The 26,433-nt window shown below is 49.1% G+C and overlaps 1 protein-coding gene across 1 annotated transcript in view; it reads left to right on the forward strand.

Moving 5' to 3' along the window:
* The first annotated feature begins 666 nt into the window (after window positions 1-666).
* MYOM3 (myomesin 3) overlaps window positions 667-26,433 on the forward strand; it is a 40,746-nt gene continuing 14,979 nt past the window's right edge. Inside the window, exon 1 of the mRNA XM_066638748.1 lies at window positions 667-757. Within this exon, the coding sequence (XP_066494845.1) occupies window positions 667-757 (91 nt within the window). The remainder of the gene's footprint in view (window positions 758-26,433) is intronic.

A 26,433-nucleotide genomic window follows, 5' to 3' on the forward strand; every position in this document is an offset into this window, starting at 1 on the left:
AGCAATGGGAGCAACCAAGCACCTATACTCCTGCCTCCTCCCTCCTTATTCATAAATAAGGGCATAAAGGCTCTTTTCTCTTCCTGAACTGCTCTCGGCCCTCCCCACCCACACAGACAGCACCTGCCTTCCCTTCCAACAACAGGAACCTGATTCTCAGGCTTACCCCTTTCGGGGGGAGGAGAAGGGGGACAGGCAGGGCTTTCCCAACACCCCTGCTCCACTCCACCAGGTGTTTGAAAGGAAACAAGGAGGGTCTGTTTCTCTGGTTAGGTGTGGAGTTAACTCTCTCACCCTTTCAATAGGCAGAATTTCCCGCATGGTGAGAGAAGGGGACCAGGTTTTATTTTTCCCATCATCCCTATTAATCAGGGCACCACAGCCAAGGGGTCAAAACAAGCATCCGAGCAGGTGGAAAGTGGCCGTGGGCAGGCAGTGCTTGTAGCTGCTAGAAGTGCGCAACTGGGAACGGCACTCCCGTCCAGCTCATTGCACACATCTATTTTTCCATGCCACATTGATCTCCACCTAGAAGCCACTTCTTTGTCACATGCTGCCGTGACCCCAAAATGGAACTCGGGGTGGGTGGAGTAGGAGCTTGCTCAGTCCTCGGTGGCTCCCATTCAGTTCAATGGGACCATGGCTCCCATTCATTTCAATGGGACCATGGCTATCCATTGGCAAGACTATTGTGGGATGAGCATCCTCATTGGCTTTGCTTTCCCTCGTTTAAAAGTGAACAGGGAGAAACTGGGAGGTGATTGGTTCCTTCTCATCACATGACTCTCTGGCAAGAGCCCTTCAGAATTTCCCCAGGTCAAATCTCACCTCTGCCATGAACCCCCACTAGGTGGTTTTAGGGAAGCCACTCCCTCTTAGTGTCAGTCTTCCCCATCTGCAGTATGGGGATAACACTTGCAGAAGCAATTCTCAACATTTTTCTTCTAATGGCACACTGACCTCTATGGTCTGGCGCCTCTTGTGATGTCACTTCCAGCTTCCAGGAGACTCTTCTGGGTTCTGTGGCTCTGTTTCTAAGGCATTGTCTGTAGTAAAGAATTGTCCCTCTGAAGGCAGGGCCAACAGAAGAAGAGCGACATGCAATTTATTACTACAGTCAGTTGCCCTAGAAACAAAGTCACAGAATTCAGAAAAATTTTTCAGTGTTTTTCAACTACTGTGCTCCAAACTCCCTCAGCGCACCTTTCGCAGCACTCTAATGTGCCACGGCACACCAGCCAAAAATCATTGCCTTACAGCAGGGGTGCTCACACTTTTTTGGCTCGAGAGCTACTTTGAAACCCAGCAAGGCCTGGAGATCTACCAGGGGGGAAGGAAGCGTCTGACAGACACCCCCTTTAATGTATGGAGCCCCTGCTGGAGTCTAGTCAGTTTCCTCAGTTTTGTTGCTGCATGCCTGAAGAGCAGCTAAAGTGTCAGTTTCAGTGTCAGTTTAGTGTCAGCTAAATATGTCAGTTTCGTCTAGTCACTAGACGAAACTGACATATTAACAGTTTGGAGAGACAGGGCTCCGCGATCTACTCATTTTGCCTCGCGATCTACCGGTAGATCGCGATCCACCTATTGAGCACCCCTGCCTTACAGGGTTGTTGCAAGAACACAATATGCTACTGCCTAGACCAGTGGTTCTCAAACTTTTAGCACCGGGACCCACTTTTTAGAATTAGAATCTGTCAGGACCCACCGGAAGGGATGTCATGACTAGAAGTGACATCATCCAGCAGGAAAATGTTTAACATCGTAGGTTGCAATCATACCCACACTTAGCCAGGAGTAAGTCCCATTTACGATCATTGTTAAAAGCATATACAGAGTAGCCTATTAAAAGTACAGCTGTGTCACATTTCCCCAAATGCAGTCACACACCACGGTAGCTGTCCTTGAGTGGCTGGATGAACTGGACATTGATATTTGATCGAGTTTAATTGTTATATAAGTCCACGTATTCTATGCCATACGTGGCATATAATTTATATGTAATAAATAAATAAACCATAGTAGCATCGAGTCCAATATATTAAAAATAAAATATTGAAATGAATGGGGACCCACCTAGTGGGTCCCAGCCCACAGTTTGAGAAACACTGGCCTAGACAGAGCTCCTTTCTCACATCTCACTCCTATGCTGTTTATTTCATTTTTATGTAAAATATGTACCATATTTTTATCCTGTCTTTCTCCTTCTAAGGGGGCCCAAGGTGGCTGTTCTAGCGTTTGGGGTTGAGAGGCAAAGCCCATCCCATCCTGGCAGGCCAAGGGTGCATCCTGGACAGAAGTGGAAGTTTACTGGATTTTGAGGCCTTCATAACATCAGAACATAAGAACAGCCCCACTGGATCAGGCCATAGGCCCATCTAGTCCAGCTTCCTGTATCTCACAGCGGCCCACCAAATGCCCCAGGGAGCACACCAGATAACAAGAGACCTGCAAGGCTTCCTGGGAATTGTAGTTAAGAACATAAGAAGAGCCCCGCTGGATCAGGCCATAGGCCCATCTAGTCCAGCTTCCTGTATCTCACAGCGGCCCACCAAATGCCCAGGGAGCACACCAGACAACAAGAGACCTGCAAGGCTTCCTGGGAATTGTAGTTAAGAACATAAGAACAGCCCCACTGGATCAGGCCATAGGCCCATCTAGTCCAGCTTCCTGTATCTCACAGCGGCCCACCAAATGCCCCAGGGAGCACACCAGATAACAAGAGACCTGCAAGGCTTCCTGGGAATTGTAGTTAAGAACATAAGAAGAGCCCCGCTGGATCAGGCCATAGGCCCATCTAGTCCAGCTTCCTGTATCTCACAGCGGCCCACCAAATGCCCAGGGAGCACACCAGACAACAAGAGACCTGCAAGGCTTCCTGGGAATTGTAGTTAAGAACATAAGAACAGCCCCACTGGATCAGGCCATAGGCCCATCTAGTCCAGCTTCCTGTATCTCACAGCAGCCCACCAAATGCCCCAAGCAGCACACCAGATCACAAGAGACCTCATCCTGGTGCCCTCCCTTGCGTCTGGCCTTCTGACATAGCCCATTTCGAAAATCAGGAGGTTGCGCATACACATCATGGCTTGTAACCTGTAATGGATTTTTCCTCCAGAAACCTGTCCAATTCCCTTTTAAAGGCGTCCTGGTACCCTGACCAGTATCAAAGGAGACAACTAACAACTCAACTAGTGCAGGTCCAGGTGTGCGAAAACACAGCTTGAAAACCTTGTTGCAGGGACAAGGAAGAGGAGTTGCCTCTGATAAGAGACTTGAGGCCCACATCCCTTGATCATGCGCATGTACGAACTCCAGCTGCCTGCTCCTGTCTTTCAGGGCAAGGCCTTGCCTGCTGCACAGGAAAAAAAGCCCCTGTTGGCCTCACTGTGCAAACATTCCCCAATTTAGCCTGTCGTTCCCCCCCCCCACACACACACATCATGTTCTACTCACAGCCCTGCAGCTGCCAAAGAGACCTTGCGGCTTTCAACAGGTACGTACTGTTGAGGACTCCTGACAGGTTCCTCTTCTAGCCTGGACACACTACAAGGTGTGACCCACGGTCTGAAAGGGAGTGGTGCTGGGACAGCACTCCAAAGCAGAGCACAGTGCTCATTTCAGTGCTACGTCTTTATACTGCCTTTCAAGCCAACACACTCATGTGCTCTTTGTCTGGTAACATGTACAAGTTCAATGTTCCTGTAATAAAATAATCTTTCGCACAATGAAAACTAGATGAGAGGAAGGAGGATCACCGCTGTAAACTGTGGGATATACAGGGATTTCTTTCTTTCTTTCTCTCTCTCTCTCTCTCTCTCTCTCTCTCTCTCTCTCACTCACTCACTCACTCAGACGGACAGTCCTGTAATTATTTTTCGATAGGACTACCCATCCATTTGTAGACCATCCAGAATAAATTACAGTATCCAACGCACAGCCTAAATGCTGTGGCATCGCTAGGGTTGGCATCACCCCAGTGTTGGCAACCTTCAGTCTCGAAAGACTCTGGTATCGCGCTCTGAATGGTGGTTCTGGAACAGCGTCTAGTGTGGCTGAAAAGGCCGATTCGGGAGTGACAATCCCTTCCGCACTGGGAGCAAGTGCAGTCTGTCCCTGGTCTGTCTCCCTGGCGATGGGCCTTCCTTCTTTGCCTCTTTGCCTCAGACTGTTGGCCAAGTGTCTCTTCAAACTGGGAAAGGCCATGCTGCACAGCCTGGCTCCAAGCGGGCCACTCAGAGGCCAGGGTTTCCCACCTGTTGAGGTCCACTCCTAAGGCCTTCAGATCCCTCTTGCAGATGTCCTTGTATCGCAGCTGTGGTCTACCTGTAGGGCGCTTTCCTTGCACGAGTTCTCCATAGAAGAGATCCTTTGGGATCCGGCCATCATCCATTCTCACGACACGACTGAGCCAACGCAGGCGTCTCTGTTTCAGCAGTGCATACATGCTAGGGATTCCAGCACGTTCCAGGACTGTGTTGTTTGGAACTTTGTCCTGTCAGGTGATGCCGAGGATGCGTCAGAGGCAGTGCATGTGGAAAGCGTTCAGTTTCCTCTCCTGTTGTGAGCGAAGAGTCCATGACTCGCTGCAGTACAGAAGTGTACTCAGGACGCAAGCTCTGTAGACCTGGATCTTGGTATGTTCCGTCAGCTTCTTGTTGGACCAGACTCTCTTTGTGAGTCTGGAAAACGTGGTAGCTGCTTTACCGATGTGCTTGTTTAGCTCGGTCTCGGGAGAAAGAGTGTCGGAGATCGTTGAGCCAAGGTACACAAAGTCATGGACAACCTCCAGTTCATGCGCAGAGATTGTAATGCAGGGAGGTGAGTCCACATCCTAAACCATGACCTGTGTTTTCTTCAGGCTGATTGTCAGTCCAAAATCTTGGCAGGCCTTGCTAAAACGATCCATGAGCTGCTGGAGATCTTTGGCAGAGTGGGTAGTGACAGCTGCATCGTTGGCAAAGAGGAAGTCACGCAGACATTTCAGCTGGACTTTGGACTTTGCTCTCAGTCTGGAGAGGTTGAAGAGCTTTCCGTCTGATCTGGTCCGGAGATAGATGCCTTCTGTTGCAGTTCCAAAGGCCTGCTTCAGCAGGACAGTGAAGAAAATCCCAAACAAGGTTGGCGCAAGAACACAGCCCTGCTTCACTCCGCTTCAGATGTCAAAGGGGTCTGATGTGTAGCCATCGAAGACAACAGTGCCTTTCATGTCCTTGTGGAAAGATCTGATGATGCTGAGGAGCCTGGGTGGACATCTGATCTTGGGGAGAATCTTGAAGAGGCCATCTCTGCTGACCAGGTCGAAAGCCTTCGTGAGATCTATGAAGGCTATAAAGAGTGGCTGTCATTGTTCCCTGCATTTCTCCTGCAGTTGTCTAAGGGAGAATACCATATCAGTGGTGGACCCGTTGGCTCGGAATCCACATTGTGATTCTGGATAGACGCTCTCTGCAAGTACCTGGAGCCTCTTTAGTGCAACTCGGGCAAACAGCTTTCCTACAATGCTAAGGAGAGAGATGCCACGGTAGTTGTTGCAGTCACCCCTGTCGCCTTTGTTCTTGTACAGCGTGATGATGTTTGCATCCCTCATGTCTTGAGGTACTCCACCTTCTCTCCAGCAGAGACAGAGGATTTCATGCAGCTCAGTGACGATGATCTCTTTGCAGCACTTGAGGACTTCAGCAGGTATGCTGTCTTTTCCAGGTGCCTTGCCAAAGTTCAGGGCCATGTGAAGTTCTTCTAGGGTTGGTTCACTGTCAAACTCCTCCAGCACAGGCAGGCACTCAATGTTGTTCAGCGCTTCTTTGGCGACTACATTTTCTCTGGAATATAGCTCAGAGTAGTGCTGCACCCAGCGTTCCATCTGCTGCGTCCGATCCTGGATGACCTCGCCTGTGGCAGACTTCAGAGGGGCAATTTTCTTCTGTGTTGGCCCCAGGGCCTGCTTGATACCATCATACATCCCCTTGATGTTGCCCGTGTCAGCTGCTATCTGTATCTGGGAGCAGAGCTGGAGCCAGTAGTCGTTAGCACATCTCCTGGCAATCTGCTGGACTTTGCTGCGAGCAGCTTGGAGGACCTGCAGGTTGTGCTCACTGGGACAGGCCTTGTATGCTGCTTGAGCTCTCCTCTTTTCCTCAATGACTGGTGTCCACTCCTCAGAGTGGGCTTCAAACCAGTCTGCCGTCTAGTTGGTCTTCTTGCCGAATATGGACAAGGCGTTGTTGTAAACGGCATTCTTGAAATGTTCCCATCTGTTGGATGCGTTTGCATCAACCGGGCCTGGAAGAGATTCCTCAAGCGCTCGTGCAAATTCCTCCACTTTTCTCTGATCCTGGGTCTTGCTGGTATCAATGCAAGGTCTTCCTTCCTTTTTCGAGTGGTACAGTCGCTTTGTTTGCAGTTTCACTCTGCTGCACACCAGGGAGTGGTCAGTGGCAGGTGTTGGCCGTTTTCGTTCATCCTCCCAGTGCTGAACTGACCTAAGCAAGTGGGCCATGAACTGTTATCAGCACCAACTCTAGCGTTGAAATAGCGTTGAATAGCGTTGAAATGGGGCATCACCCCATTTACTTCATTTCAGTATAGAATGGTCCAGGTCACCCAGCAAATCAGTAACCTACAAAAAACCCAGTGTGGCCAACTTGATGTCACTCACACAACTGAGTCACCGTTCTAATATTAGCTCTGATACATGGAAATGAGAGCTGAGTCATACTAACACCTTATTGGTTCTCTGCTGTGCCATCACACCACCTCTTTGGCTTTCAGAACAATCAGTCTCATTGGTCAGTTTTAAGTTAAGGAAATCCACTTTGTGTTACATAAGGCAGTTGTTTTCTTTTTCAGGTTAATTGGCCTGCAAGTGCAAAGTCTACGGTCTTTTTTCACACCTGTTTCAGTTCACGTCTCTCTCGTCTCCTCCCTTCCTGGCTATTTCAGAAGCAGCTTTTTTTCCCAAAAGGTGCAGGAGTCATCAGCGAACGATTCTCCTCCCTTTCATTTCCTCATCCCACTCACAACAGCCAAGGGCCAAATTAAAAGAGCAGATCACATTCCACACAAAGTGGTATAAAAGTGGAGCAGCAGGAATCTGGAGCGCACATTTAAACAATTTCACCAAATCCACCCCAGCAGGGAGGAGGACACTACCAGAGACGGCTCATTCCAAATCCCCACTCAACTGTGAGCTGGGTACAAGGATGGCTAGGAGCAGTTGGCCCTGCCCACAGGTGTTCTGGGGCATGAACTAACACATCAATCCCCCCAGAGCTTTGCAGTTTAGTAATTACAGGTGTGGGTATACAAGTGTGGGTGTGCAAGCTGCCCTCTCATGCTTGATCAAATCACTCGTATTTCTGGCCCTGAATAACACTCCCACCCCAGTCAAACGGACAACTTCCCCTTTCTTCGCAGGACAGTCAACGCGCGTTCCTTGAGCAACCGAACATTCTGTGCTTCCCTGCCACACTTGCTCAGCCAAGCCCTGCCAGACACACACTGCACTAATGATGCTGTACATTAGCCTCAAGCAGCCACAACACCCTGCCAGGAGGGCATGTATGTACATAGTAGACTGTTCAAAGTACAGATCTGTAACATTTCCCCAAACGAAGTCACATACCATGGGATTATCAAGTCTAATAAATTCAAAATAAAATACACATTGAAACAAATGGGAATCCATCTGAAATTGGCTCATGACCCACCTAGTGCGTCCTGACCCACAGTTAGAGACACACTGATTTAACGTGCTTGAGGCCTGCCTTTCCAACCCTCAGTGAAACAGAAAGGTCTTTGCTCCCTTTGGAAAGCCAGCAAAGAGGAAGCCGCTCTAGGTGTGACAAGGAGGCAAACCCACAGACTAGGGGCCTGTATTGGAATTGCGGAAGATATTACCGAGGAGATAGGGTGTGGTGTCCACAGTGCCCCTTGCTCTGAGTAAATGCAGGATTAAAGCCCAGGTGGTAGCGGGGGGTGTGCTGCACAGCTGCAGCCACTAGAGCAGGGGTGCCCAAACCCCGGCCCGGGGGCCACTCGCGGCCCTTGAGGCCTCTCAATGTGGCCCTCAGGGAGCCCCCAGTCTCCAATGAGCCTCTGGCCCTCCTGAGATTTGTTGGAGCCCACACTGGCCCGATGCAACTGCTCTCAGCATGACGGCCAACTGTTCGACCTTTCACATGAGCTGTGGTATGAGGGCTCCCTCCATTGCTTGCTGTTTCACGTCTGTGATGCAGCAGTGGCAGCAAAGGAAAGGCCAGCCTTGCTTTGTGCAAGGCCTTTTATAGGCCTTGAGCTATTGCAAGACCTTCATTCATTCATATAAGTTCATCTTTAATAAATTCATTTATGTAAATTTATTCAAATTTTAAATGTAAATTAATTCTTTTTTCCCCCCGGCCCCCGACATAGTGTCAGAGAGACGATGTGGCCCTCCTGCCAAAAACTTTGGACACCCCTGCACTAGAGCATAAGGAGATCCCTCAGGTATATAGGGAGCACCTGAGGCAGAAAGTTTTGGTGGGTAATAGAAGGAGTGCAGGTTGGAGAGGAGACTAACTTGGCTTATTGAATTGGGAATCAGACTGTGGATTGTGGCTGGACTTTGATTTGGATACCCTGACCCAGAGGAGACCTGACCTGACTGGAGCTTGACCTTGGACTGGGACTGGACTCTGACTTTTGCCTGCTGCACTTGTGAGTTTAACAAGGGAAGCTAATTAGCCTTAAGTGGGCACAAGGCCCAGTGGATTGGGATTTGGCAGAACAGGGCCACAACAGAGAAGGCCCAGTTGTGAGTCACCGCCAACTATATATCCACCAGCAATTGTTACTGGTGATCTTGCTACAGGGCAAGAGAATTCATGGGATGATGACCTCACGAATGGGCAGACTCAATTTGATCCATCTTATGCACACTTACTGAGAATTAAATCCCATGGATTTCCAACCCTGGCAACAATAGTGTACTTGTTAGCTGAACTGTGCCCACTTGTGGTTGCCCTCTTGCTAACATGCACCTGCTGCCACAACCCTGAAAACAGATTTCTGCTAACTAGCAGAGTGGCAGCCCTGCCAGCAGCTCTCTGCCTGCATCTCAGAACATGCTGCTGGAATGGATAAGTTTTCATCGCAGGTGAGCCGGATGGCACTGGTTGGATGGCACCGAAAACAAGCCTAATCTCTGCATGTTAAGTGGGCAGTTAGTTAGGGGAAGTTGGTGCCAACATCTGCTAATTGGGCAAAGAAGCAGGGAGAGGGCAGAGCAACAGTCCCTGCCAGCAAAGCATCCCTCCTAGTGGCTGTTTCCTTTTTTTGTGTTGTGTTGAGACAGGGAGCCATTCTCTTGTTCCTTGCGCTATGCAAATTGCACAGTCAGCTTTTGTTGTGGTGATTGAAAAGCAGGATATAAATGCTCTTCGTAATTAATAATCAACTTAGGAGCAAAGCCCCAAGTTCCAGAGGACCCATGAACATGCTGAGGGCTCCGGCCTTTGGGAGTCTGCATACAAGCAGTGGTGTCACTACGGGGGTGCAGGCCGCACAGGTGACGCGCACTGGGGGGGGGTGACACCACTATTGGCCAAAATGTTTTAAATCTTGGTATTTTCGAATATCATCATGTTATATATCAATCGATGTGGAATTTCATGCTGAATGCAAGGAAATGAGCCATGTTGAAATATCTCTATTCTATCCAAAGTTATAGCCAAAAACCAAGCAGGGGTGGCACAATGATACATCATCATGCCCACTGTCCAGGGTGTTGCCCTGTTGTGAAGCCATGTACAGATTCATCTGTGCTCCTTTCTGTGCTGAAATCATTGCAGGGCATTTGTATCTTGTTTTCAATTGTGTTTTTAATTGTGTTGTGTTTTTTTTTTTTGTATTCTTTTAAATTATTGTTGTAAGCCACTTTGGGTCCCTCTGGGGACAAAGTCGGGATATAAGTGTAGTAAATAAATAAATAAAATATCAAGACTGACTCTCAAACTGCTTCCGTAGAGGCCAACTGGCCCTACAGGTGTCAGAGAGCTCAATGGCATTACAAATGCCCCTCTTCCACATGAACAGTCAGGAATTAACGCAAACCAGAAGGCAATTATTTCAGGCTCGCAGGTGGCAGCCCTCATCCCAGCTATGCTTCCACTGATTTATGAGTTGTTCCCTCTCCACAGACATTTGGGGAACCGAACTTCTGAGAGCAGGGCAAGAGAGCTCCAACAGAGAAGCCTAAGTGTCTTCATCAAAGGACAGCCCCAAGAATTCTTTGGGGAATGCCATGTCACCTGAAAGCACTGCTTCCCAAACCTTTGCGACTAGCGGCTCCCTTGTCCTACTGGGCCATTGGCCATGGTTCCCCTTTAGGGTTACAATCCTATACATTGTATAGGGCGGCAGGTTTTTCTGCAAGGATTCCAGAGCTCCCCTAGCTGGTTACCACAGCTCCCCCAAGAAGCCAGGGCTCACAGTTTGGGAACCGCTGCGTTAAAGTGATATAAAGGCACTGTAAATCTGTAGGAAGGCTGTATACAAATTAGGATTGCCTCTTGGGCTATTGCCTCTTGGATTCTGTGCAAGAGTTAACATCACACACACAGACTGTGTAGAAACGGCCAGTCTTAGGAGCTGTGGGGCCTAACTGGAAACAGTTCCTATGGGGCCCCAGGTTCACAACCAAGGTCTGTAGGATCTTAGGGATATAAATTCTATGATAAATTTTTACTTATATCACTATAGCAGAATGGAAAGCAATCCAAATGTGTGCTGAAAAAGAGAATGGGAGTTAATAATGGACCACATGGATCTGACCACATTTTAATATAAAAATGTATGCCTAGAAGCCTACAAGTGAACAAATAAAACGCGCAGCTTATCTTGGAAAAGTTAAGAGTTGCAAAACCACCAGTTTTAGTGACTGTGAAATGATTTAGTAAAACTATTGATTTCATTTTTTGTTTAGAAAACAAATCAAAATGTCCGCTGCAATGTGTCATGTGTGTTTGATAAGACGAGTACCCTCTAACGCAGGGGTGCTCAATAGGTGGATCGCGATCTACCGGTAGATCGCGAGGCAAAATGAGTAGATCGCGGAGTGCCGACCCCCCCCCTTCAGGTGCCTCTGGGAGGAAACGCCGGGAGTAAGGCCCATTGTACTCAATGGGGCTTACTCCCAGGTAAGTGTGGCTAGGATTGCAGCCTCACAGCCTAATCCTAGGCATGTCTACTCAGGCGTAAATCCTGTTATACTCAGTGGGGCTCAAGGTACACCAACATACATTGTATACATAAATGTTATATGTTATGATGGCGCGAACATTGTAAAAAAAACTCTGGTAGATCTCTGGGCCTTGCTGGGTTTCAAAGTAGCTCTCGAGCCAAAAAAGTGTGAGCACCCCTGCTCTAACGCAAGACCCCCATAGGCGCAGGGCGCAGTTGGGAGCAATTGGCTGAAAGTTGATCCTATGAGTAGACTGGCTTAAATCTGGCCCTATGAGTAGACAGCCATCAGTGACAAGACTACGTGCTGTGTTTCAGAAGCTGGAGTTGTTACAACCTACAGACACAGTATGTAGCGAACAGACACCATATGTAGCGAACAACCAGAATGCTGAATCATTACAGACAACACTCTATGTAGAATTTCCATGCTAATTCCTGGCAGGGGAAAGATCTGCATGGGGGGGGAGGGGGCATTTGCTGACACTACATTGCTCACACTACATTTATCAGGAGAGAGGTTTATAGCCTTCCTCCCGGAACATACAATCCCTTGTATGTGGCATGGAATAGCTTGCTCGGAACAGATTCTCCTTTCTTATCATGCAACTGTGGGCACAACCAGATCTACTTAGAAGTAAGTCCTATTTTGTTCAGTGGAGCTTGCTCTCAGGAAAGTGTAGTTAGGATTGCAGCCTGCATCCGACATAAACAGAAGGAAGATTTGCAGCTTCTCGGATTGGCCCAGCAATGAGCTACATCTCTTGCTGGGTATATTCAAGAGCCCCGAATCCATGAGAAGTGGTCCAGATTTCTAGGTTTTGTTTCCTTTGTTAAATACAACCAGAAGCCCATCCTTGTAGACTAAAGTGCATTAAATGTAGAATAACTTTGCTGTGCTCAAACGGTGTCCCCTTCCCCTGTTGTATTCTTCATTTCTGTGGCTGCCATTTTTTTCTAGCAGGGCTTCTGTACTCTGAACAGCTATGTGACCTACAGAAATTCAACAGGAGAAGCGTTCACTATTGCTCCACTAGGCCATGAACAGCTGCACCTGTCAGATTTCCACCTGTCCCCAAATGATAACAGGGGAGATACATAAATCTTGTCAGAAAAGATATCATTTCCAGGAGGATCTCCTGAAGCGAGCAGCCATCAGGCGATTTCATTTACTCCACAGATATCAGGAGAGATACAACCAACCACCTGATACACCTTTGGCGAATGTGTGGCTATCACACAAAAAGCAGGGCTAAATCTGGGCAAGGTTGGCATTAGATACAAGGTTGCCAATTGGCTGGGGGGGAAAGGAAACAGTCTGGCTTGATCCTCTGTCTTTAAAGGCTCTATCCAACTTTCCAGCATTGGTACAGCCACAGTACAGCCCCAAGACAAGAAACAAATGTTCCCATACCTTGAGGAACATAAGAACAGCCCCACTGGATCAGGCCATAGGCCCATCTAGTCCAGCTTCCTGTATCTCACAGCGGCCCACCAAATGCCCCAGGGAGCACACCTGAAAACAAGAGACCTGCATCCTGGTGTCCTCCCTTGCATCTGACATAGCCCATTTCTAAAATCAGGAGGTTGTACATGCACATCATGGCTTGTAACCCATAATGGATTTTTCCTCCAGAAATCCCCTTTTAAAGGCATCCAGGCCAGATGCCATCACCACATACTGTGGCAAGGAGTTCCACAGACCAACCACGCGCTGAGTAAAGAAATGTTTTCTTTTGTCTGTTTTAACTCTCCCAACACTCAATTTTAGCGGATGTCCCCTGGTTCTGGTGTTATGTGAGAGTGTAAAGAGCATCTCCCACTCCACTCTGTCCATCTCCTGCATAATTTTGTATGTCTCAATCATGTCCCCCCTCAGGCGTCTCTTTTCTAGGCTGAAGAGGTCCCAGACACAGGATGCAGTGCATGCCCCATTGGCATGGTCACATCAGCACTGGAGCTCCCCTCACTTCTGAAGTATGGGGGGGGGGGCATCCTAAATATCCACAGATTCCGCTATCAGATACCAGATCAGATATTCAGATACCATCAGATACACTATCACAGATACCAAGGCACAGATGTACAATTTATTATGGACTTTATACCTCTATAGTAGAATGGAAAGTCATCAAATTGTGTGCTTCAAAAGTACATGTGAGTTAATGAACTGACTGAGAGCATCGAAGCACATTTCAGTGCAAAACGGCATACAAACCTAGAGTGGATTACCCTAGTGCAGCGGGGGGGGGGGGGGACCTTAGGCGCAGGGCCCCATTGGTCCAATTGGCTTAAAGCCAGCCCTGGGTGTGCCTGCAGAGTCTGGGTGGCTCAAGCCAGTGAGTCAAGCCACATGCCTCTCACCTTTGGTGAACCGAAATGCCCCACAGAAGTTCTTATTGCCCAATCTCCCTTGCATTGCAGGCAGGGTGACCAGATGCAATGGAGGACAGAGTGCCTCTGCCTTTAATTATTGTATGGAAGAGGGAACGTTGGCAGGTGCTGCTCAACATGGGATGGTTAAAAAAGTTGCACCTGCCAACTTTCCCTTTTCTGTACAGTGGTTAAAGGCAGAAGCACTCTGGCATGCATTGCATCTGGTCACCCTGGTCGCAGGGCTGGGTGCTTCTCATGCAGTGGCGTAGCTAGAGGGGGGTGCAAAGCACTAAGTTCTGCCGGTTGCCTCACTGTGGCATGCAAGGTGCCACCTCTTCCACCAGGGAGCCATTCCAGGTGGTGGGAGCAAAATGGAGGCGTACACCTGGTTCCAAAGGGGAGGGGGACGGGCTCCTTGCACGCTGCAGTGCGGCTCCCTGCAAAGTGCTTTTCACCCCCTCTAGCTATGCCACTGACCCCAGTGACTTCGAAGGGGAGGGGGGAGGGGCTGTTGCAGGCTGCGGTGAGGCTACCTGCAAAACATAGTGCTTTGCACCCCCCTCTAGCTACGCCTTCGAAGGGGAGGGGGGAGGGGCTGTTGCAGGCTGCGGTGAGGCTCCCTGCAAAACTTAGTGCTCGGCACCCCCTCTAGCTACGCCACCGACCCCAGTGACTTCGAAGGGGAGGGGGGAGGGGCTGTTGCAGGCTGCGGTGAGGCTCCCTGCAAAACTTAGTGCTTTAACCCCCCTCTAGCTACGCCACTGACCCCAGTGACTTCGAAGGGGAGGGGGAAGGGGCTGTTGCAGGCTGCGGTGTGGCTCCCTGCAAAACTTAGTGCTTTAACCCCCCTCTAGCTACGCCACTGACCCCAGTGACTTCGAAGGGGAGGGGGAAGGGGCTGTTGCAGGCTGCGGTGAGGCTCCCTGCAAAACTTAGTGCTTTAACCCCCTCTAGCTACGCCACTGACCCCAGTGACTTCGAAGGGGAGGGGGAAGGGGCTGTTGCAGGCTGCGGTGAGGCTCCCTGCAAAACTTAGTGCTTTAACCCCCTCTAGCTACGCCACTGACCCCAGTGACTTCGAAGGGGAGGGGGGAGGGGCTGTTGCAGGCTGCGGTGTGGCTCCCTGCAAAACTTAGTGCTCTGCACCCCCTCTAGCTACGCCACTGACCCCGGGGCTGCACTAGCGCTGGAAAGTTAGATCGGATGGGGAGGGGGGGGAGAGCGCTGTACTTGGGGAGGGTCCTCCCTCTGTGCGCTGGGCTTGGCCACGATCGCGCCCCCCCCCCGGCACCCACCTGGTCCGCTCCGCGAGCCTCCGACGGGGACTGCTCCAGCGATCGCCTCCTGCACGCTGCCAGCCACTCCCTCCGCCTGCAGGTGATCCGGCAGCCGGCGCGGGGCTGGGGCTGTGCCAAGGCAGAGCCTCCCTCCTCCAGCCCCCGCAGGTGGCAGCTCCTGGCCCTGGAGCATGCACAGAGGGCGCTGGTGCGCTCCCTTCGCCCACGTGCCAGTGGCAGCTGGAGGCAGCGGGCGGGCTGCTGGGTGCCAGTCCCTTCGCCTTGCCCTGTGCCAACTTTGTCATTGAGGGTATTTCTTCAGGGCGATGGACGGGGGCGAGGCTCTCCTCCAGGGAGTCTCTTGCTCTGCGACCCAGCAAGTCACACAGCACAAGAAGCCATAAACACATTCACCAGGCATGAAGCCCTGGCAGGGCAAAAGCAGAAGGTGGCCACTCCTCATGGGGCAGGGAGTTCCGCAGGACCAAAGAGAACCCTTTCCTAACCAAGCTTTGGCCTGAGTTCCAGTTGTACTTTCTTAGGTACCTTGTTAGGACGGACAAAATCATTAGTCTGTGGAACTCCTTGGCACAGGAAGTGGTGATGACATCTTGAGGTGGTGAGGCCTCTTGAGTGGTGAGGGCAGGAGGTCTGGTCTAGAGGGTAGAGCCTCCGTTTGCCTGAAGATAACATCCGCAGGTCGCCAGTTCAAGGCCACCGGCACCCTGCGACCTTGAAGCAACTGACAAGCTGAGCCGAGTTATTCCATCTGCTCTGAGCCTGGGAGGACCGAGGCCAGAATGTGAAACCAGATCAGAAAGAAACATCTGAATGTTGTGGTTTCTTGAAAGATAGAACCTTCTTTCAAATTGTAAAAATCCCTAGGGGGGGGGGGATTTAATTAGCCTGCCTATGTAAACCGCCTTGAATAAAGTCTAAGGAGAAATCTGAGGACCAGGAAAGGCGGTATAGAAATACCTGTATTATTATTATTATCTTGCCTAGATGCCTTTAAGAAGGGATTGGACCAATTTCTGGAGGAAAAGTCCATCACGGGTTACAAGCCATGATAGGTATGTTCAAGCTCCTGCTTTTAAAGGTAGGCTGCATCAGAGTGCCAAATGCAGGGGAGGGCACCAGGATGCAGGTTGTGTCTTGTTGTCCTGTGTGCTCCCAGAAGCATTTGGTGGGCCACTGTGAGATACAGGAAGTTGGACTAGATGGGCCTTTGGCCTGATCCAGCAGGGCTCTTCTGATGTTACAGGGCGAGGGCTGTAGATAGGCACCCCAAAATGTAGGACATCCATGAAAAATGTAGGGCATGATAAATGCTAAAAACACACCTATATACTTATTTCATGTGGTTAATTTAAACACAATCTTATTAGGAAATTTAAAACTAAATTACATATGATTTATTAATTACAAGACGGTCACTTCCCTGCGAATAGTCTCCATTGACTATGATTGGATTTGCTTCTGAGTAGTAAGGCATAGGATTGGGCTCTTGGAGCCCAATCCTATCCAGCTTTCCTACATCAATGCAGCTCTGAGGTAAGGGAACAAACATTCCCTTACCTTGAGGAGGCCTCTGTGACTGATTCCCTCCCACCTTAGGATGCAGTGCACACTCACTGGCATGGCTCCACAAGCACTGGAACATTGGATAGGATGGGGTCCTTAAAGCCCAAGCCTATGCACATCTACTCAGAAGTAAATTCCTTTATAGTCAATGGAGCTTACTCCCAGGAAAGTGTGGCTGGGATTGGGCCCTTAGTCACCTTGAGGACCAGTTTCATGCTAAGGTAGCCCAGAAATGTCTCGCAGCACAAGTGGAGCCCTGTGGGAAGCCAGACAAGACTTCGTTTGCCACCATCAGGATTCCTGCTGAAGGCAAAATTGCCACGTTAACTGAATTTTGGCATCAGTTGTGGTCTGTGGCAAAAATGGCCACCCATTTTATTTATTTTGCACATTTCTATACCACCCCTTCCTCTAAGGAGCTCAAGGTAGTGTACCTCCCCTCCTTTTGTTCTCACAACAACCCTGTGAGGTAGGTGAGGCTGAGAGAGACAGGCCCAGGGTCACCCAGGAAGCTTCGTGGCTGAGTGGGGCTTTGAACCTGAATCTTCCACACCTAAGAGCAACACCAGAACCAGGACACCATACTGGCTCTCCTCACAGCTGAACCCAGGGAGTCAGAAAGAATGGATTCCAATTTCATCCTAGTCCCTTCCTTCACTGGGGCAGCCTGGGCTCAACCCCCTACTTAGAAAGTGGGGATAATGACACCAGACTGCCTTGCAGATTTTGGAGAGGGTTCCTGAGATTGTTGTGAACACTTGTTCAAGGGGCATCCACAGCAATGCCCAGCAGAGTCCAGTTTGCCCTCACCCCAGCTCAGTAAGACAGGACACATTTGTTCTCATTTGACAAGCGACGACCATGACTCAGAGCCCCTCAGTGGGCCACGGATGGCTTCAATTTGCATGTGCCCCAAAACCAGTTTTGTTAGGGCACTTTGCAAGGACTGTGCCTGCCAAAGCTTGAAGCTGGTTCAAACCAAGGACAAATGAAAGACATGGGTGTTTCTGAGCGTGGGCAGACCAATTGCAAAAACTACCTCGCCCTAGTGAAACTTGCAAAAGGAAGGCAGGCCCTCTTGCACCCAAATGGACATGATTGAGACATACAAAATTATGCAGGGGATGGACAGAGTGGATAGAGAGATGCTCTTTACACTCTCACATAACACCAGAACCAGGGGACATCCGCTAAAATTGAGTGTTGGGAGAGTTAGAACAGACAAAAGAAAATATTTCTCTACTCGGCCTGTGGTTGGTCTGTGGAACTCCTTGCCACAGGATGTGGTGATGGTGTCTGGCCTGGATGCCTTTAAAAGGGGATTGGACAAGTTTCTGGAGGAAAAATCCATTACGGGGTACAAGCCATGATGTGTATGGGCTATGTCAGAATGCCAGATGCAAGGGAGGGCACCAGGATGAGGTCTCTTGTTATCTGGTGTGCTCCCTGGGGCATTTGGTGGGCCGCTGTGAGATACAGGAAGCTGGACTAGAAGGGCCTAGGGCCTGATCCAGTGGGGCTGTTCTTATGTTCTTAACTACAATTCCCAGGAGGCCTTGCAGGTCTCTTGTTATCTGGTGTGCTCCCTGGGGCATTTGGTGGGCCGCTGTGAGATACAGGAAGCTGGACTAGATGGGCCTATGGCCTGAGCCAGTGGGGCTGTTCTTATGTTCTTATGAGTATCCAAAACTGCAGGTTATATCTGGTACACCTGCATCTCACACTGAACATAATGGAGGAGAAATTTGGGGTGGTGGTGAAGGCTATAGATGTTCTGGCTCTTTAACCATGAGAGAAAACTTCTGTATTTTGAAAACAGAGCATTTGGAGAAATAGAATGTTAGAGAATCATCATCTGGATCTTTACACATGATGAAAAAACCTGAATCCAGTTCTAACCATACACCAGGGAAACCAGCAGAGCTGTCCATTTGGCTTCTAGCCCCATCAATCAGCACAGACAGGAGTGCGGAACCCAGTGTCGTAGCAGCGACATGGGATCTATCAGTTTGCTTCCTCTTTTTTAGAGCAAGTTACATGGTTGCATGAAAACTCATGACAGAGTTGTCACTAGATGCCACACTCAGTGCAAGAGCTCATTCTGTCACCCCCATGACGGACCTCCTCCTGTACTAGAACATACAGAATAAATTACAATATCACATGCACAGCCTCAATGTGGTGGCATCACTAGAATTGTTGCCACCCCCATTAACTTTATTTATTTATTTATAGAACAGTACAGGTCACTGTAATGGAAGATCAGAAGATCATCAGGTAGATGATGTGGTGTTGACAGAGATTCCCTGTTTTGACAGCTGGTTGACAGCTCTGGGAAGGGCAGGGCTGGCTCCACAGCTGTAATCTATCAAGGCCAATGGAGACCTGGTTGGACACCTGAGCTTCATTTGACCTTGATGGGACCCGAGCTAACAAGATAGCTCACAGCTGAGCTGCATTTGGACTTAACAAGGGGCTGCAGGATAAAAGGCAGCTTCAGAAGGAGCAAAGGGCTGACCAGAGCGGGAAGCTGACCAGAGGGAGGACCCTGACAGACTCACTCTGGGAGAAGGGGACTGCCAGAACTCTGCTGGAGGACACGCAGAGGAGAGAACTGCCAGGACTTGCTGGAGGAGACACTCTTCTGGAGAAGATAGAGGAAGGGACTGCTGAGACTCTGCTGGACACACACTCTGCTGCATTGGACCGCTACTGGGAAGATTGGACTGCTTTGGAGATTGAACTGTGGACTTGGACTGGAGGCGTCAAACCTTCACCCACTGAGTTAAGTGGAGTTTTGGGGAGGGAAAGTCTCTGGACAAGAGGACTTGCAGGGAGTGTCTGTGTTTGTAGCAATAAATTCTTGTTAATTGCTATAGATAAGGAGTTCTGTGTTCATTCCTTTGCACACCACAGCTGTTGTTTCTTGGAAAAGGAGGGTGTTAATTAGCCAAAAAGCAGGCATTAGAAGGGAGTTGGGATATTTGGACCGGACAAATTGGCATAGTCGGCAGGATTTGAAAATTAGGATAGGACAGTCACCCAACCAATTAGTAACAAAAAAAAAAACACCCAGTGGCCACTTGATGTTACACAACTGAATAGGAGTTGGAGTATTAGCTCTGTTATATGGAAATGAGAGCTGACTCAGGTGTCAGTATAACACCTGATTGGTTCCCTGCTGTGTCATCACAACACCTCATTGGCTCTCAGAACAATCTGTCTCCTTGGTCAGAACTGTGTCGAAGAAATCCACTTTTTGTTACATAAGGCAGTTGGGTGTCCCTTTTCTGGCTAACTGGCCATAACATTTGATATGTATTGGCAACCTTCAGTCTCGAAAGACTATGGTATCGCGCTCTGAAAGGTGGTTCTGGCACAGCGTCTAGTGTGGCTGAAAAGGCCAATCCGGGAGTGACAATCCCTTCCACACCGGGAGCAAGTGCAGTCTGTCCCTGGTCTGTCTCCCTGGCTATGGGCCTTCCTTCTTTGCCTCTTAGCCTCAGACTGTTGGCAAAGTGTCTCTTCAAACTGGGAACGGCCATGCTGCACAGCCTGCCTCCAAGCGGGCCGCTCAGAGGCCAGGGTTTCCCACTTGTTGAGGTCCATCCCTAAGGCCTTCAGATCCCTCTTGCAGATGTCCTTGTATCGCAGCTGTGGTCTACCTGTAGGGCGCTTTCCTTGCACGAGTTCTCCATAGAGGAGATCCTTTGGGATCCGGCCATCATCCATTCTCACGACATTTGATAGAATACAGGTAATTCAGCGGGGTTTGTTTCATTGTATTCTGCATGAAATTAGCTTTGCAATGATATAGATAACATGATGGCATTATTTGAAAATACCAAGATTTTCACCATGCTGGCTACTAATGGTGTCTCCCCCCCCCCCAAGGATGTCACCCAGTGTGGTTGGCACTCCCCCCAGTGATGCCACTGACTCATGGTAACTCACTGAACGCTTTGATAAAACCTCAATGACAAAAACAGTGACAGCCTGAACAAGGCATGTGTGTTCCATTTTTCTCCCTGGTGGCTCCATTTCCAGTGTATTTGCATCAACTGAACAGCCCTCAAGTGCATTGAAATGTCTTGCCATTGTCATCACTGTCTTTAATTGTCTGCAGGTGGAACTGCTGGTGTACTCCTAGCAGAATCCTAGGCATGTCTACTTAGAAGTAAGTCCCATTGAGGTCAGTGGAACTTACCCCCAGGTAAATGTGCATAGGATTGCAGCCTGTGGTACACATTCCTCACCACTGAGTGAATCCCCATTCAAGGTATACGGCAGCATTTTTCAACTGGTGTGTGGCCCTGGCACATTGTGCTGTGACTGGTCTACAGATGTGCTGCGGGAGTTTTTTTTTTGGGGGGGGGGAGGGAGTCATTTATTAGTCATTTATTAGTAGTAGTCATTTATTAGTAGGCATATACAAGGCATATGTATATGCCTTGTTAAAGGTATATACATCGTACTCTGTTAAAAGTACAGTTCTGTAACATTTCCCCAAATGCAGTCACAAACCATGGTAGCATCAAGTCTAATCTATTAAAAATAAAATATTGAAATGAATGGGGACCCACCTGAAATTGGTTTGCAGCCCACCTAGGGGGTCCTGACCCACAGTTTGAGAAACACTGCGCTAGACTACACACGCTGTCTTTTGTCCAGGTGGAGCCCTCCTGGCCGGATAGTCAAGATGCATAAATCAGAACATGCAGGAGTTATGAACTTCACTTCCTCATTTCCAGTGATGATCGTGTTACGGAGATGACTGGTCTTGCCTCTCTCTTGTGCAAGAAGATGGATTGCACTGCAGCTGCCCCCTCTCCTGCGACCAACCTGCTGCAAGCCAAGCAAGTTTCAGTTCAGCCCTACAGCCTATATCTCTGTCTGGCTCAGGGCTTTTGGGACTTCCTGAATGCGGAGGCAGGGTGCCAAATGCTGCACCTCTTTACCTGCTGATGTGCCAGCCTCTGTTCCTCCTCCTCCCTGGGCTGCAAAAGGAAGAGGGGAAGGAGCAGAAAAGGAAGTGCGTGGGAGGTGAGAGTGCGTGGGAGGGAAAATAGGGCACCTGGCATTCTAGCCTACCACTCTTCTCCCCTCTATCTTCTTCCACTCATCCCTTTCTACCTTTTCCAGTCCAGGATGTGGGAGGAAGAGGGGGAGGGGAGTAGATGGGCAGAGATGGCCCCAGCTAGCAATCTCCTGCCTGAGGCAACTGCCTCAGTTGACCTCATTAATGGCCCAAGTCCTGTTCAAACATTGACCAGGAATTTCCATGGAATGGAACTGGATGTACTTCTGATCAAATGCACACAGGCAGGGCCGACCTTCGAAGCGGCGGGGCCCAATTGGATACATTATTTGCCGGGGGGGGTGGGGGGGTTTCACAGCCAAGGTCAATAGAATCTCAGAGATGTAAATAAAATTTTTTATAGACTGTGTCTTAGGCTAAAATGCAAAGCAATCAAAATGTGTGCGTAAAAATACATGTGAGTTAATGGGCTGAATTGATATATGCACATTTTAATGTATAATTGCACACTAGAGTAGATTACCCTCGCGCGGGGGCTCCTTCGATGGGACACCCAATTGGTCCAATTGTCTTATAGCCGACCCTACACACAGGATCACATCAAACATTTCAACCAGACACACTTGCTGTGTGAGGTTCTGTCGTGGCTCATGGCATACACAGTAATCCCCTTTAATAATAACTAATAATATATAGCTTAATTTTTCCCTCTTGGGCAAGAGGGAGTCTGCAAGGGGGCCTTCTGCAGGAGGAAGGATAACTTAGGATACAACCCAATCAGTAATAATTCATTAGTTCTAATGATACTTCAGGCTGAGAAGTATTGCACAGAGGACCTTAAAGGAGCAGAGGATCTTCACAAAACAGAGAGGACATCAAAAAATCCCTGGTACATTAAAAACTATGAAACAATTTTTTACTCTCTGTTGTCTTTATGCTTTAACTGCTGTTTTTAGGTTTTTCATATATACTTAAGTGGTTTTTGTCGGCAAAGAGGAAGTCACGCAGACATTTCAGCTGGACTTTGGACTTTGCTCTCAGTCTGGAGAGGTTGAAGAGCTTTCCGTCAGATCTGGTCCGGAGATAGATGCCTTCTGTTGCAGTTCCAAAGGCCTGCTTCAGCATGACAGCGAAGAAAATCCCAAACAAGGTTGGTGCAAGAACACAGCCCTGCTTCACGCCACTTCGGATGTCAAAGGGGTCTGATGTGGAGCCATTGAAGACAACAGTGCCCTTCGTGTCCTTGTGGAAGGATCTGATGATGCTGAGGAGCCTGGGTGGACATCCGATCTTGGGGAGAATCTTGAAGAGGCCGTCCCTGCTGACCAGGTCGAAAGCCTTCGTGAGATCTATGAAGGCTATAAAGAGTGGCTGTCGTTGTTCCCTGCATTTTTCCTGCAGTTGTCTAAGGGAGAATACCAGATCAGTGGTGGACCTGTTGGCTCGGAATCCACATTGTGATTCTGGATAGACGCTCTCTGCAAGTACCTGGAGCCTCTTTAGTGCAACTTGGGCAAACAGCTTTCCTACAATGCTAAGGAGAGAGATGCCACGGTAGTTGTTGCAGTCACCCCTGTTGCCTTTGTTCTTGTACAGCGTGATGATGTTTGCATCCCTCATGTCTTGAGGTACTCCACCTTCTCTCCAGCAGAGACAGAGGATTTCATGCAGCTCAGTGACGATGATCTCTTTGCAGCACTTGAGGACTTCAGCAGGGATGCTGTCTTTTCCTGGTGCCTTGCCAAAGGCAAGGGAGTCCAGGGCCACGTGAAGTTCTTCTAGGGTTGGTTCACTGTCAAGCTCCTCCAGCACAGGCAGGCACTCAATGTTGTTCAGCGCTTCTTCGGTGACTACATTATCTCTGGAATATAGCTCAGAGTAGTGCTGCACCCAGCGTTCCATCTGCTGCGCCCGATCCTGGATGACCTCGCCTGTTGCAGACTTCAGAGGGGCAATTTTCTTCTGTGTTGGACCTAGGGCCTGCTTGATACCATCATACATCCCCTTGATGTTGCCCGTGTCAGCTGCTATCTGTATCTCGGAACAGAGCTGGAGCCAGAGATGCAGAACAGAGATGGAGAACAGAGATGCAGCTGTCACTGCCCACTCTGCCAAAGATCTCCAGCAGCTCATGGATCGTTTTAGCAAGGCCTGCCAAGATTTTGGAGTGACGATCAGCTTAAAGAAAACACAGGTCATGGTTCAGGATGTGGACTCACCTCCCAGCATTACAATCTCTGCGCATGAACTGGAGGTTGTCCATGACTTTGTGTACCTTGGCTCAACGATCTCCGACACTCTTTCTCTCGATACCGAGCTAAACAAACGCGTCGGTAAAGCAGCTACCACGTTTTCCAGACTCACAAAGAGAGTCTGGTCCAACAAGAAGCTGTCGGAACATACCAAGATCCAGGTCTACAGAGCTTGCGTCCTGAGTACACTTCTGTACTGCAGCGAGTCATGGACTCTCCGCTCACAACAGGAGAGGAAACTGAACGCTTTCCACATGCGCTGCCTCTGACGCATTCTCGGCATCACCTGGCAGGACAAAGTTCCTAACAACACAGTCCTGGAACGTGCTGGAATCCCTAGCATGTATGCACTGCTGAAACAGAGACGCCTGCGTTGGCTCGGTCATGTCGTGAGAATGGATGATGGCCAGATCCCAAAGGATCTCTTCTATGGAGAACTCGTGCAAGGAAAGCACCCTACAGGTAGACCACAGCTGCGATACAAGGACATCTGCAAGAGGGATCTGAAGGCCTTAGGAATGGACCTCAACAAGTGGCAAACCCTGGCCTCTGAGCGGCCTGCTTGGAGGCAGGCTGTGCAGCATGGCCTTTCCCAGTTTGAAGAGACACTTGGCCAACAGACTGAGGCAAAGAGGCAAAGAAGGAAGGCCCATAGCCAGGGAGACAGGCCAGGGACAGACTGCACTTGCTCCCGGTGTGGAAGGGATTGTCACTCCCGGATTGGCTTTTTCAGCCACACTAGATGCTGTGCCAGAACCACCTTTCAGAGCGCGATACCAGAGTCTTTCGAGACTGAAGGTTGCCAATATATAATATATAAGTGGTTTTAAATCTTGTTATTTTATTTTGTATATTTTATAAGAACATAAGAACAGCCCCACTGGATCAGGCCATAGGCCCATCAGTCCAGCTTCCTGTATCTCACAGCGGCCCACCAAATGCCCCAGGGAGCACACCAGATAACAAGAGACATCATCCTAGTGCCCTCCCTTGCATCTGGCATTCTTACATAACCCATTTCTAAAATCAGGAGGTTGCACATACACATCATGGCTTGTAACCCATAATGGATTTTTCCTCCAGAAACTTGTCCAATCCCTTTTTAAAGGTATCCAGGCCAGATGCCATCATCACATCCTGCGGCAAGGAGTTCCACAGACTGACCACACGCTGAGTAAAGAAATATTTTTGTGTGTGTGTCCTAAGTCTCCCAACACTCGATTTTAGCAGATGTCCCCTGGTTCTGGTGTTATGTGAGAGTGTAAAGAACATCTCTCTATCCACTTTATCCTTCCCATGCATAATTTTGTATGTCTCAATCATGTCCCCCCCCTCAGGCGCCTCTTTTCTAGGCTGAAGAGGCCCAAACGCAGTAGCCTTTCCTCATAAGGAAAGTGCCCCAGCCCCGTAATCATCTTAGTCGCTCTCTTTTGCACCTTTTCCATTTCCACTATGTCCTTTTTGAGATGTAGCAACCAGAACTAGACACAATACTCCAGGTGTGGCCTTACCATCAATTTGTATAATGGCATTATAATATTAGCCGTTTTGTTCTCAATAGCTTTTCTAATGATCCCAAGCATAGAATTGGGCTTCTTCACTGCCAACGCACATTGGGTTGACACTTTCATCGGCCTGTCCACCACCACCCGAAGATCTCTCTCCTGATCTGTCACAGACAGCTCAGAACCCATGAGCCTATATGTGAAGTTTTGATTTTTTGCCCCAATGTGCATGACTTTACACTTACTGACATTGAAACGCATCTGCCATTTTGCTGCCCATTCTGCCAGTTTGGAGAGATCCTTCTGGAGCTCCTCACAATCACTTCTGGTCTTCACGACTTGGAAAAGTTTGGTGTCGTCTGCAAACTTAGCCACCTCACTGCTCACCCCTATCTCCAGGTCATTTATGAAGAGGTTGAAAAGCACCGGTCCCAGGACAGATCCTTGGGGCACACCGCTTTTCACCTCTCTCCATTGTGAAAATTGCCCATTGACACCCACTCTCTGTTTCCTGGTCTTCAACCAGGTCTCAATCCGGGAGAGGACCTGCCCTCTAATTCCCTGACTGTGGAGTTTTTCAGTAGCCTTTGGTGAGGGACCATGTCGAACGCCTTCTGAAAGTCCAGATATATAATGTCCACAGGTTCTCCCGCATCCCCATGCCTGTTGAACTTTTCAAAGAATTCTAAAAGGTTTGTGAGGCAAGACTTACCCTTACAGAAGCCAGGCTGATTCTCCCTCATGCATTTTATTATGTATGTTGTAAACCTTCGCAGTGGTGGTGTCCCATCTGTGGAATTTCCTCCCTATGGAATTGAGAACAGCTCCCTCTTTGGAGTCCTTTCGGTGGGGGTCTCAAGACCTTTTCATTTAAGGAAGCTTTTAAATGTTGCCATCGAGGGGCTAGCACTTTTTATGAAACATCTTTTCCAGACTCACAAAGAGAGTCTGGTCCAACAAGAAGCTGACAGAACATACCAAGATCCAGGTCTACAGAGCTTGCGTCCTGAGTACACTTCTGTACTGCAGCGAGTCATGGACTCTTCGCTCACAACAGGAGAGGAAACTGAACGCTTTCCACATGCGCTGCCTCCGACGCATTCTCGGCATCACCTGGCAGGACAAAGTTCCTAACACAGTCCTGGAACGAGCTGGAATCCCTAGCATGTTTGTACTGCTGAAAC

Source organism: Tiliqua scincoides, chromosome 10 (assembly GCF_035046505.1).
Source record: "Tiliqua scincoides isolate rTilSci1 chromosome 10, rTilSci1.hap2, whole genome shotgun sequence".
Taxonomy (NCBI): Eukaryota; Metazoa; Chordata; class Lepidosauria; order Squamata; family Scincidae; genus Tiliqua; species Tiliqua scincoides.